The 13,944-nt window shown below is 40.2% G+C and overlaps 1 protein-coding gene and 1 pseudogene across 3 annotated transcripts in view; one reads left to right on the forward strand and one right to left on the reverse strand.

The window, feature by feature from the left end:
* The window catches only part of CDH13 (cadherin 13), a 1,263,374-nt gene that overhangs the window by 102,936 nt on the left and 1,146,494 nt on the right, over window positions 1–13,944 (reverse strand). For all 3 annotated transcript variants that reach the window (XM_060185111.1, XM_060185110.1, XM_007528362.2), the window contains one exon: window positions 981–1,163. In XM_060185111.1, the coding sequence (XP_060041094.1) occupies window positions 981–1,163 (183 nt within the window). The remainder of the gene's footprint in view (window positions 1–980; window positions 1,164–13,944) is intronic.
* LOC103118180 (small ribosomal subunit protein eS8-like) lies at window positions 6,908–7,597 on the forward strand (annotated as a pseudogene).

A 13,944-nucleotide genomic window follows, 5' to 3' on the forward strand; every position in this document is an offset into this window, starting at 1 on the left:
CATTCTATGAGCTCGGTGGTTACCACCCTCCCACCTAACATTTCAGGAGCTCTCCTGAAGCCTTCAAGTTCATTCTCACATTTCTGCCCCATTCTGCTGTGTCAGAAAGAGGGCAGCATGTTTGTCAGCAATGCTTAAAGAAGGTGTCACACCATCACACCAAGAATTATCCCTCATGTGTGATTATCTCCTGTTTCTGAGAGGATGATTAGACTCTTCTAAGGAAAACTGAAGCAGGGCCAGGCGGTGGTGCACCTTGTTAAGTACACACACTGTGGTGCACGGAGACAAGCCCCTGACCCCACCTGCAGGGGGTATGGCTTCATGAGTGGTAAAGAAGGGCTGTAGGTGCCTCTCTGTCCCTCTGCCTTTCTTTCTCCCCCTCCTCATCTCAATTTATCTCTTTATCTATCCAATAACAAATAAATAAAATAAAAAGAAAGTTAAAAGAAAGAACAATTAAACATAGATCTTTAAAGCCCATTTAATAACTAATTCCTTATCAAATGTATGAAGACCCTCATTTAAAATAGAAATATTTACTTATTTATTTATTTAGATTGCCACCATGGTTATCACTGGGGCTCAGTCCCTACACAACAAATTCACCACTCCCCATGGCCCCCTTTTTTTTCCTCCTGATTTTTTATAAGACAGGGAGGCATTGACAAGGGAGAGGGAGGTAGAAAGGGAGAGAGACACCTGCTTGCAGTCCCATTTCACTACTCAAGAAACCTCTCTCCTGTATGTAGGGAGCAGGGGTTTGAACTAGAGACCTTATGTATGATAACTGGGTGCACCACCACCTGCCTCTCCCCAAAATAAAAAATGTTACAGATAAATTTCTGTATTGTAGAACCTACAACACAGGCTGACTTGCCCTTGAACTTCTCATTTAATGACCTTGGCCTCCCTCCCTCCCTCTCATCATGGGCCCTAATGCTCACAGAAGAGGGAAGGACAGTTGGAAGAATCCTTACTTTGACAACTGAGAGCATGCCCTCATTGGTTTGAGGGTTGGTGTGGATCTCAAAACTCTGCCCTTGGTTTCCATTGATGATGGTATAGGCAGCCCTCCATGCGCCTGTGGTGGGGTCGTCTTTGTCTTCTACTGTCAAGTTGACAATGATGCCTACTGCTCCTTCTTCCACAGTGGCTTGAAACTGCAAACAGAACATATGGTTGCTGTCATTATTTTGTATGTGTGTTTATTATTTTTTTTCACACTGTATAGAGACAGAGAGGAATTGAGAAGGTAGTGGGGACAGAGAGGGAGAGAGAAAGAGAGACACCTGTAGTAAAGCATCACTACTTATTAAAGTAATAATAAGTGCAGGTGAGGGCCAGGGGTTTGAAGCTGGGTCTTTGCAGAAGGTAATATTGTGTTCTTTTAGATGCATCACTGCCTGGCCATTACTGTTACTATTTTGAAACAAAATAAAACAAACATCCAGCTAAGACTATTTACAGGGTTTTTAAATCTGCCTGATATTGAATACCTTACCTGTGTCATCTCACTTAATAATAAATAATAACACAGGATGATTTTGGCCCAACAGATGCCAGATGCTGTACTCCTCCTCTCAGCTCTCTTTGTGCTTAGGTGAGGCCATGAGGCTAACCCTTGCCATAGCATATAAACAGTATTTCGAAGGACAGAATACCTGTCTGCTCCTGTGTCCTGTCCTGATGTGTTGTTGAATGAGAAACAAATTTCTATTGAGTTTAAACCATTAAGCATTTGTTCTTGCAGTTTCACCTACAGGAACCAAACAGGACAACCTGAATACCTTAACTTGTAAATGTAGGAAAGACCAGAGGTGTGAACCTCAGTACTTGATCCTAGAGGCTCTGCTCCATCATGTCACTTTTTCTATTGAAGAAGACCAACTTCCTCCTTCCTACCTTTTGCCCACCACTAAGGCAACATAAATCAATTGTTTAGAATCTTTTTGTAATTGTGGTTTAATTATAATACATTTCAAATCCTTGTTGCAAGTAGGTGTGGTGAAAATAAATCAATATATGAAAAATCAGCCTTCCTATACATAAAGAATTTCACAAACTATTATTAGCACCTTTCTTTGAGCCGGAAGCATAAAGTATTATTTTAATGCTTACCTCTGACACCCCACAGGTGAATAGTAATCTGTTTGCAAATATTTTACAAACAAGTAATACTAATAAGCTGACAAGAAGAAGAAATATGTTGTAATTTCAATTAGCAGGGAAGTGAATCTAGAGACAGTAAGATGATGTCAAAAAGCCCTTGTGCCCAAAGAGAAGCAATTTGAGAAATGAGGTTTCAAAAGCAGAAGCTGATTAATTGACTTGCAGATCATTAATCAGGAGTCTTCTTCTAGAGGCCTTGGGGGAGGGGATGGGGCAGGACAGGAACTAATTTGTCTGCCACATCTCAGCAAACCTGGGTGAGTTGTTTTCCCTCTATTAAAGGGATGCTGGGAACATCTTACAACCTGCACAAAGAATATAAAGTGGCTGGGGAGAGGAGGGGTACAGAGAAGGCTGTCACAGAAATGTAACAGCCCCAGGAGACAATTATTTTGTCCTGAGTCCTCTAATTCTTGATTAACAAGTTCTATCTTCTTTCACAAAAATCATAGAATTTCTGAGTTAGAAATCTAGACTGATATTTCCTGTCTTCTCATTAGAAACCTAGTTTTTAAATTGCTTTACAAATATTTTTTCTTTACAAAATTGTCTTAAGATGTATTTACTTGTGTGTGTCAGAGAGAAAGAGAGAGAGAGAAGAGAGGAGAGAGGAGAGAGGAGAGAGGAGAGAGGAGAGAGGAGAGAGGAGAGAGAGAGAGAGAAGGGCAGGGGAAGATAGCATAATGGCTATGCAAAGAGACTCTCATGCCTGAGTTCCAAAGTCCCAGGTTCAATCCCTTGCATCACCATAAACCAGAGCTGATCAGTGCTCTGTTGAGAGAGAGAGAGAGAGAGAGAGAGAACACCAGAGTATCACTTTGGCATGTGCAGTACAGTGGACCTCATGTCTGCAAGTGCTGTGAAATACCCCCTGCAAACCTCTCTATAAATCTTTTTTTTTTTCTTTTTTCTCTTTTTTGGTAGAGCTGGGGCCTTGATCACACATGATTCTACTACTCCAGGATATATATTTTGCGTTCAAGTAGAGAAGCAGAGAAAAGAAGAACTACCACAACATCCTCTGGGGCTATGTCATCTATCATATATAGGGATTCAAATCTGTGCCATGTACATGGTAAGGCACACACCTTACCCAGTGAGCTGTATATATGGTCCTAAATAACTAAGTTTCTATTCATGCTTTAAAATGACACTTCCCTACCACACACAAGCAACTGTTTAAAATGTAGATATGTTCATGTTGTATTTTCATGCTTTTGCACTTTTAAAACAACAAGGCACTTTCATTTTGCACTCTAACTTAAAAGCTGTTTATATATACGTATTTGGTTACACCTAACTATGATTTTAAAAACAATATTCCCCTGCCTCATTTTAAAAACAAGTGGATCCCATTTGACTGGTCTGGGGTGAGACCCAAGAGTTAGTAGCTCCTAAAAATGTGTATATAAGTCTATATGCAATTTGGGGAGAGGAGTATGATTAATTTCAAGGTCAAGGATAGCAAGCAGGATGTCAGTGAGAGAACTTGCCCTTGTGTATTGGTAGGGCTTCTTGCACTCTGTGTTAGAGCAGCAGGGTGCTGGTAGGGGGAAGGCTGTACACCAGTGTGTCAGTAGGAAGCAGTTCTGTGATGAAAGACTGTAATACCCATGTGTCCAGGAGTGGGACATGTCATGTATGTACGATGGTAAAAGATGTGTTAGGTACTTGGAAAGAAATAACATATATCTTGAGGAGTCTGTAGCATAAGGAAGATGTAGGAAAGGATGAGTACTTGACTTTGGGGAGAGTGATTAGGGAAACATTCCTTGAGAATAGAAAGAAGCTAAAAGAATATCCATGACACTGATCTATATCAACAAAACAGGAAATTACAGGTGTGGAAGGAAAAAAAAAAACTCTGCTATACTTCTGGTGGGAATGCAAACTGGTGCAGCCCCTTTGGAAGACTGTATGGAAAGTCCTTAAACAAATAAAATGGAATTCCCATATGACCCAGTGATAACACTCTTAGGCATTTATCCAAAGGACACTGAAACACTAATTAGAAGGGACATATACACATCTATGTTCATAGCTGCATTATTCACAATAGCCAGAGAGCAGAAGCTGTCTAACTGCCCATCAACAGATGACTGCCTAAAGAAGTTATGGGATATATATTACATGGAATACTACTCTGCAATTCAAAAAGATGATATTGTGTTCTTTGGGATAAAATGAGTGGAACTGGAGGTGATTGTACATAGCAAAACGTGTAAAGAGATGAAAGACAACTACTGGATGGTTTCGCTCATATGTGGAATATAGAGAACTGATACAGATGAACTTGGAAAAAAAAACAGAATCAAGCAGACTGTTTCTAAGATTTGTGAGAACTATGGTGGTTATCTTGAGAGCTGACAGGGTGGGGATATAGAACTTTGGTGATAGATGTGATGTGGAACTACACACTAATCTTACAGTCTTATAAGCCATTATTCATCATAAATAAAAAAATAGGAAAAAAAGAAAGAAGTTAAAGGAAAGAGGGTATTCCTGGAACTTGGACTGGCATGTAGATCCAGTGCTAGAAGTACGGTTCACTTTGTGAAGGAAAGTAGCTGGGTGCGGTTGGAGTACAGCAGAGGGCCTGGGAGAACTGTGTACCACTGACTCCAGAGGAAGATAGAATCAGATTAGGTAGGGCTTTGTGAGCTGCAGAAAAGCATTTAAAATTTACCTGGAAAGCAAAGTTGATTCTAACCAAGGAACTGGGTTATGTTTAAATCTACTCCTGAGAGGATTCATTAAAAAAAAAAACTTTAAATATAGAAAACATTCAACACAATTATTTGCAGTCTTTGTTAAGACCATTAACTGATTACTGCATAAACTATAAAGCCAGTTTCCTTGAGCATCCATTTAGAAACTCATTATCACTTAATTAAATACTCATTCTATTAATTCTATTCAATGTTTTAACCCCATTATGTAATTCAAGAATGGAAAATAAAATAGATTAAAATGAAATAGTACCATTTTATATTTCTGTAGCGATGTTCACTTTGTGATTTACAAACAATAGATAGACATTAATTTACCACATGAGAGTTGGAGGAATTATTGATTATAACATTACTTCCTTTAATTGGAAAAAGAGATCAAGTTATTTTTCTGTTAAATCGTGTGGCAAATCAAGTGCCAGACACAAATGTATTTTTACACAATGTGGGTGACTGACTCGGGATGTACTGAGGCTCATTAACTCTGCCCTCTAAATTCAGAACTGAGTTATTTTCTTTGACAAGGTGGTTGAATCCTGTGATGAACACTTAGAGAGAGAACTTGCCTAGACTTGCCACAAAGCTCATACATCATCAGGTGGGAGAGGGGACTGCAGTTTACTCTAAGAATCAGTGCTGTTCATCATATACAAAAGGTTAGTTTTAGGTGAAGGTTAATTGGAAGATTAAAGTAATGATTAATCTTGAGAAAAAAAGAAAAGAACATGACTAGAAGCATAATACTTCCTGGCCTCAAGTTATAGTACAGGGTTATTATAATCAGAACTGCCTGGTAGCTGGAAGTACGGATTGACCTGTCAATGTCCATGTCCAGTGTTCAGTCTCTGATAGTCTAATAGATAGAAACTATGATATGAATAAAATGATATATTGAAGGATATTAGAATATTGCATGTAGACAGTAAGGGGTTTGGATTTATTAGTGATGATGATGATAATGCTGATAGATTTCATTCTATATCACATAAAAATTATGACTAACAAATTGAAGAATATGATAGAAATATCTGTAACTCTTTTTTGCCCTCACAATCTACTTCACAGTGTGGTCATTTACATAGATAACTTCTTTCCCTGGATTGATGTGGAGGAAGCTTTTTCTTTCAACTATGCATTTTGTTTATGTTTGTCATATACTCTAACAACAGCTTGTTCATTGCTAATGTAAAGGATGCTACCCTACAGCAACCATATTTAGAAGGAGTAGTTGTAGGGGTTGGGTGGTGATGCACCTAGTAGAGCACACACATTATCATGGACCAGGAAACTTAAAGAGCAATGGAGAAGTGCTGAAGGTATTTCTCCTCCTCTCTGCCTTTCCTCTCACTTCCTCTCTCTCTTAGAAAAAGGAGGAGGAGGAGGAGGAGGAGGAAGAGGAGAAGAAGAAAGAAAAAGGCTCTTCCCAGCCAGCGCTGAGTGATGAGTATCTCTCAGGACAACTGGCACAAGCGCCGCAGGACCAGTGGCAAGAGGAAGCCCTACCATAAGAAGCAGAAGTATGAGTTGGGATGCCAGGCCGCCAACATAAAGATTGGCCTTCGCCACATACACACGGTTCGTGTCCTGGGAGGCAACAAGAAATACCGAGCTTAGTAGTGCAGCAGGTTAAGTGCACTTGGCGCAAAGCACAAGGACCGTCATAGGGACCCCAGTTCGATCCCCTGGCTCCCCACCTGCAGGGAAGTCGCTTCACAAGTGGTGAAGCTGGTCTGCAGGTGCCTTTCTTTCCCCCTCTCTGTCTTCCCCTCCTCTCTCCATTTCTCTCTGTCCTATCCAACAATGAACGGCATCAACTACAACAATAATAATAACCACCACAAGGCTACAACAAGGGCAACACAAGGGGGGAAAAATGGCCTCCAGCAGAAGTTTAAAAACAAGATCAGAAGAGGAAACACAAGTAGAACCTGAACTGGAATTGGCATATTGCACCAAAGTAAAAGACTCTGGGGTGAGTGGGTGGGGAGAATACAGATCCAAGAAGGATGACAGAGGACCTAGTGGGGGTTGTATTATTATCTGGAAAATTGGGAAATGTTATGCATGTAGAAACTATGGTATTTACTGTCGAATGTAAAAAATTAATTCTCCAATAAAGAAATAAAAAAAAGGCCTCCAGGAGCAGTGTATTCATGGTGCAGGCACTGAGCCCCAGCAATAACTCTGGAGGCAAAGAAAAAAAAAAAAGAAAATAAATACCTAGCCTTGAGGTTGGTCATGGGGAACTTCTCCTGGGGCTCCGAGTGTTGCACACGAAAAACAAAGATCACTGATGTTGTCTACAATGCATCCAACAACAAGCTGGTGGAACAAAGACCCTGGTGAAGAACTGCATTGTGCTTATTGACAGCACACCCTATGGACAGTGGTACGAGTCTCACTATGCTTTGCCCCTGGGCCGCAAGAAAACTGACTCCTGAGGAGGAAGAGATCCTAAACACAAAGCGGTCAAAGAAGATTCAGAAGAAATATGATGAAAGGAAAAAGAATGCAGCAAATCAGCAGTCTTCTTGCAAAACAGTTCCAGCAGGGCAAACTTCTTGCTTTCATCGCTTCAAGACCAGGGCCAATGTGGCTGAGCAGATGGCTATGTGCTAGAGGGCAAGGAGCTGGAGTTTTACCTGAGGAAAATCAAGGCTCAGAATGACAAAGAAGTTGTCTTTTGGCTCATGTAAAGAAGGTCTTCATTGTTCTTTAAAAAAAAAAGAAAAGAAAAGAAAAGAAAAGGGCCACTGAGAACAGTGGAGTTGTGGCTTTCAGATCCTGGTGCAAGATGGTGGAGGACTTGGGTTGGTGATGAGAATGGTTTGCAGAAAACAGATATTTACACATGTACCAACAATTGTTCTTACCGTAAAATATTAATCCCAATATTTTTTGAATGGGAAAGACTTCCATCAAATAAAAATCTGTCACTAGGTTATCAATAATGTTTGAAGGAGTGATGAAGAGCTTCATCTCCACTAAACCATCTCTGCAAGATATATTAGAGGGACTAACATTCAATATAAAATGATTGCACCTGTAGGGGATAAACAAACAAAAATGAGGAAAATAAGTAAAGGCCAAAGAAGACAAACCTATGGACTCAGACAACAGAACTGAGATTACCAAAAGGCATGAGGGGGAGGGTGGAGTATGTTGCATGGGTGGAGAGAGTCCAGTGAACTTTGGTAAAGGGATATTGGTGCTTTGATGATGGGTACGGTGTAGTACTATATACTGAAATCATACCTCTAAAACATTTATAGTCTTGTAAACCAACTCTACCTCAAAACAAATAAAATATACAAAATTTAAAAATGTAAGAGATATACACAGATCTAACGTTATATATATGTGTGTGTGTGTGTGTATATATATATATATATTCATCTGTCTCAGAAGTGATTGGTTAACATCCATATAGAGAACTCTAAAATTATTTGACTGAAAACTTGCTCTACATATCACGCAGCTTTCAAAATGACTGGACCCTACCTAGATCTTCCCTATCAATGCCTCAGCAGGATACACATAGCCAGGCTACAAAATGACTAGAACCAAGATAGGAGGAGAACATTTGGGAAACTACTACCTACCACATCATGGCCTGAGCCATTACTGAGCATCTGTCACTGGTCTCTCCATCTGATTACAACTTTCTGATCATCGTTTTTTACTTTGATGATGAATCTGGTGTAAGATCTTTGATTTTTAACATCCACAACTAATAGTTCACATGTTAAGAAATATATCAGTTGCCAGAGCTCAGACTTCAACAACAGAGGCTATCTGCCCTCTCAAACTGAGATAGCTGGAACATGCCCCTCCCAACAGGAGTCCCTGCAGTTAGGGGATTATACCTCCACTTTCCTAAATGCCAACACCAGATCTTTTTAAAAGTGAGAGCGCTAAAACTAGATATGAAATTTTGTAATTATTTTGTCTAGAGAACAAAAATCCAGTCGAGGAAGATGACAGTGTATAAGTGTTTGAGAGTTTCACAATGAAAATAGTCTCTATTCTCACTGAGAAGGAAGAAAGTATACTAAATTATAGTTCAAATGGCAGAGATGATAGAATTTCCAAATGGTTGGTGGAAATCTTCATTTCCAGAAGATTCTTTAACATTTTGAATAGCTATAGTTTAGGGTGACTGCACAATGCATACAATATATTTTTATTTTTTTTAAATTTATTTATTTTATTTATTTATTCCCTTTTGTTGCCCTTGTTGTTTTATTGTTGTAGTTATTATTGTTGTTGTCGTCATTGTTGGATAGGACAGAGAGAAATGGAGAGAGGAGGGGAAGACAGAGAGGAGGAGAGAAAAAGAGACACCTGCAGACCTGCTTCACCGCCTGTGAAGTGACTCCCCTGCAGGTAGGGAGCCGGGGTTCGAACCGGGATCCTTATGCCAGTCCTTGTGCTTTGCACCACCTGCACTTAACCCGCTGCGCTACAGCCCAACTCCCAATATTTTGAGACAATTATACCCTCGTATAACTGCTGCTGAAAAAGTTCTATTAGGAGGCCATTTTGTATCATGTGATCCTAGCTTTCTTGGTCAGAGGTGACTGTACCCAGGTATGTTATTTGACTCATTTAAACATTGGCAAATTTTCAGAGAAATTCAACCCAGGTAGAAAAACATGAGAATGAACACAATGAAAGAAACTGGGAAGAGATTTTTGGGGCATACTTCCCCTCAAAAAATTAGGAAGGGTTCCTGCCTAAGGGTCTTTGGTTTCTGGGCCCTGCACCTAGTCCCATGAGTCTCCTTTTGCATCTTGTCTGAGAGATGCTGCTGTGGATTACTACCAACCTCATCTTTACCCTGAGCCACATTGAGTAGGTTTCTACCTCTTGCACCTAAGGGATCACTGGGGAAAAGAACTGGTGAATGCCTGCTATTCTTAGCAAGTAAATGTGGTGCTTTTGATGAAGATTTGGGGCCCATATATGCTACCTCAAGTATTTATTTCTTTTTTTCTCTTTTACATCTTGTTATGAAAAAATTTAAAAAATTTATAAAGGCAGGAAGAGCAGTGAACTAGAATAATCTCATGTGCTCAACACCAGCATTGATAGATCATCAAAACATGCTTGTTTGTGCTTCCCCTATACACTTCTGCACATCCCTGCATCATTTGGAGAAAACCCCTGACATATCATTGCATCTTTAAATATTTCAGTGTACATCTCTGAAAAAATAGAGACTCCTTAAGAAAACATAATCAAAGTCCCTTCTTGATCCAAATAGCATTAATTTCTTCTACTGACAGTCATTGTGTTTTTCCTTTATATCAGACGCTTTGCTAAAAGCACTGCCTATTATCTCAGTTGTTGAAAGAGAGCACCTGCTAGGCATGCCAAAGGACAGTTATAGAGGAACCGATCAAACACTTCTATGTACTACCAGAGCTTTCCTAGTGAAATGTTTGAAGCTTCCCACCATTTTTAAACAGATAAGGAAATGCAAAACTCAGATGTGGAAATGGTTCAACAATAATAAAGAATAGCAGCTCAACAACAAAGAAACATGTTCCTGAGCAAAGGTAGAGTACTGTCTGAGATTGATTGACTTTTCAGGCAATGTTGTTTTTAATTTAGGAGAGTTGATACAGATGTTCCCCTAGGCAGTATGACCCACTCACCTCAGAAAGTCCTGGATTGGGAAGATAGCTATCTTTCAGCATTCCCAATGCTAGATCTTCACCTACAAGGAGTCACACAAGCTGGAATGATATACCAATGCTAACATTGAATCATAATGCTAGACAGAGACCCCAGTGGTTACCTCAGGAGGTTGTTCTCAGCCTTGACTGTGCATTAGACTTATTTGGGACTAGATAGTGATGCACCTAGTTGAGTGTACACATTACAATGCACAGGGCCTATTAAACCAAGGCCCTGTTCCCCACCTACAGGGGAGAAACTTCCTGAGCATTGAAACAGTGTTGCAGGTATTTCGCTCCCTTTCTATTTCCCCTTTCCTTCTCAGTTTCTCTCTGTCTCTATACAATAAACAAATAAAATATTAAAAGAATTATCAGGAGGAGATTTTAGAGATGTTAAATACTTGAACCACATCCAAGAGCATTTTTTTATTGTGTGGGAACCAAGATCATCAGTATGTTTTGAAGGTTTTCAAAATGCAAAGATCACACCTAGGGGACCTTGAGAATATTTACAGATCTGTGCTCAAGGAGTCCATGGGGTTGCTAAGCAACCTGATGGAACAAGTTTGCCAAAAAAAACTACAATTATCTCCTGGAATATTTTTCTCCTTGACTGGCATCTATGGGTCCTATTTTGTTGAGCAGAAAGGCTAAGTGGCCCTAGCCCTATGGTTGTATAGGTGCAGGACGACGAGGCAACAGAGAAGAGAGGTGTCTGTCATTCCTAGTACTCCCAAACAAGAGTTGTTCCCTTCCCTCTCAGTACATGCTCTGCTGTGATGATTCATTTCCTATGAGGAGCTTCTACCTGTTGGCTACAGACACAAACGGGGTCTGGATGAGTGACCCTGGTGGTAGATGTCTGGCCAGGTTCTGCCCCTCTGGAAATTTGACAGTCCATCTTCTAACTAAGGACTGCATTCTCGGATGTGAGGGCAATCTGGCTGCAACATCTGTCACCCCACTGATCGCCACGCCAAGGTTGATTCGGCTGATCTGGTTGGCTAGGCGGGTGTCCCCTTCCTCCCTCACCGCTCCATAAGCATCCCCCCTGAACCTGTGCGCTTGGTTCAAGATGATGGCCTTCTCTGAATAGATATGGATTGGTCTTCACTTGAGGGTGTACAGATAGCTGCGCTTCCCTGCTAGAACCTCCAGATAAGCTCTCAAGGACTGCATTCTCTCTCCACATGACCTTGCCTACTGAAGGATGCAAATCTGATAAATATAGCCACAGCCATGCACATCTGAAAAACTAAGAGTGTGTTTTCAGGAAGAAAATACTCAAATAACGAAACATGCCTTTTTCTCTATAAAACAAAATGCAGATTCACAGCCACTGATGATTTTGATAAATGTAGTTGGGTAGTGGTTTTCAAACCAGCATTACTGGAAATCATGAATGCTTGAGACATGACATAGGAGCTATACTAAGGTGTCAAACATTTTAGTCTAAATAATATATATATGTAGATGTATATGTATATATATAGAGAGACAGAGACAAAGAAACAGAGTGGAGGAGGGTGAAAAGACCATAGCACTGAAGCTTCCTTCATTCTGATGGAAACTGGGCTTGAACCTGGGTTGCTCACATGGCAATACAGCGCACTATCCAAGTCAGCTATTCTCCCTGCCCTCCAGCTCAGGGAATCTGTTAATTACCTTTTATCTCTTTTATACATTACAGTTTCTGTCTGAGACTTTTCTTGAAAAAGAAAAGTTTTGCTACTATACACAAGTTTGTGAATTATTGCTTTAGGGAACAATGGAATAAATATTCCATTAGATGGTGAGAGAAATAAAAAACAGAAGCAAATATGCCTATATTCTTTTTTCTCCAAATGTTAGGCTTTGGTACTTTATTTTATCTGACTTTAGCATCTCTCCTTAGTTGAGTTTATCTCTTTAAAAAATGAAAGAAAAGCCAAGACACATTTGTATGTCTGATGAGATAATTGGAAATAGTTTAATTTTGAGATGCAAAGAGATTTTCTGTAGGGATATGCATTAGACCACAAATATTTGAATGTAGATGAAGAATGATTGTCTTCAGAACAATAGCATGGACTGTTCTAAAGACTCTGGTATTTGGCTTACGCAAATTTTATAACTTTATGGAAGCTGGAAATCCATTGAAGTGGGTCAAACTCTGATCTACTTCTAGTTCATGGGTAAATGTTGTAATTTCTCAAAGTATTGGTTTACTTATGAGACAAAGGATCTGATACTAGAAAGAACAGTGACTCTTGAACTTAACTGCACAGAAGAGTAGTTTGAAAACCTTCAAATACTACTGATGATCTAAGGTTCCACATTCAGAGAGTTACCTTGTGTATAGCTCAGTCATTTGCATTTCTGTAAACTCCTTCAGATGATTCTGCTGAATAGCCAGGGCTGAGAACAACTTAAGGTGACTACCATGGTTCTATATTAATATTACAGTCAACTGTTACAAAGATCTTTGTGTCCCAGCCTAGCCTGTGTGTGTCCTTGCAGGTGTCAGGAGTGCTAAAGGATGCCATTCATGGGGACCTTGAGATTTCATATGGATCTGAGCTTTAAAAGTTGGTGGAGATTGCTAAAATCTCCAGTGGAAAACATTTGCTAATGAAACCACATTTGTCTCCTGGAGGCCATCTATTCCTTGACTTTCATTATTGCAGGACATCCCTTCTCTTCCCAGTCTTTCTCATTCTTATTTTCTTTGCCTCCAGGGTTATCCTTGGGGCTCAGTACCTGCACTATGAATCCACTGCTCCTGGAGGCTGTCTTTTTTTTTTTTTTTTTTAATAAGATATAGAGAAATTGAGAAAGGAGGGGGAGATAGAGAGGAAGAGAGAAAGATAAGACACCTGCAGACCTGCTTCACTGCTTGTGAAGCGACACCCCCCACCACAGGTGGGGAACCAGGGGCTCAAAACAGGATCTTTGTGCAGGTCCTTGTGCTTTGCACTATGGATTCTAATCTCGGTGTGCCACCACCCGACTCCCCTTGCTCCCATTCTTTATAGCAGATAAGAGGTCTGTTTCAGAGAAACATGGATGGCATGGGGAAGTAGAAATCAATTCTCCAGACCATATTAGAACCATCATAGTGGCTACTTTTTTAGGTCAAAGAAGAAATGGGAACCTCAGTGAGGTTCTACATACCAGGCACCCAGGTAAACAGAGTAGAGTGACTAAAAGAAGCAGCCTCCTTCGTTTTCTTTTTCCTCTTCTTTTTTTTTTTTTTTTAAAGAAAATGGTTTTATTCTTTGCACAACACTCTGTCCCTGTCATCCCTCCTCCTGACTCCACCCACAGCAAGCAGAGGGGCAGCAGGTCTGCACAGTGCAGTCCAGTGCAGCGAGACACAG

This window comes from Erinaceus europaeus, chromosome 2 (assembly GCF_950295315.1).
Source record: "Erinaceus europaeus chromosome 2, mEriEur2.1, whole genome shotgun sequence".
NCBI classification, from domain to species: Eukaryota; Metazoa; Chordata; class Mammalia; order Eulipotyphla; family Erinaceidae; genus Erinaceus; species Erinaceus europaeus.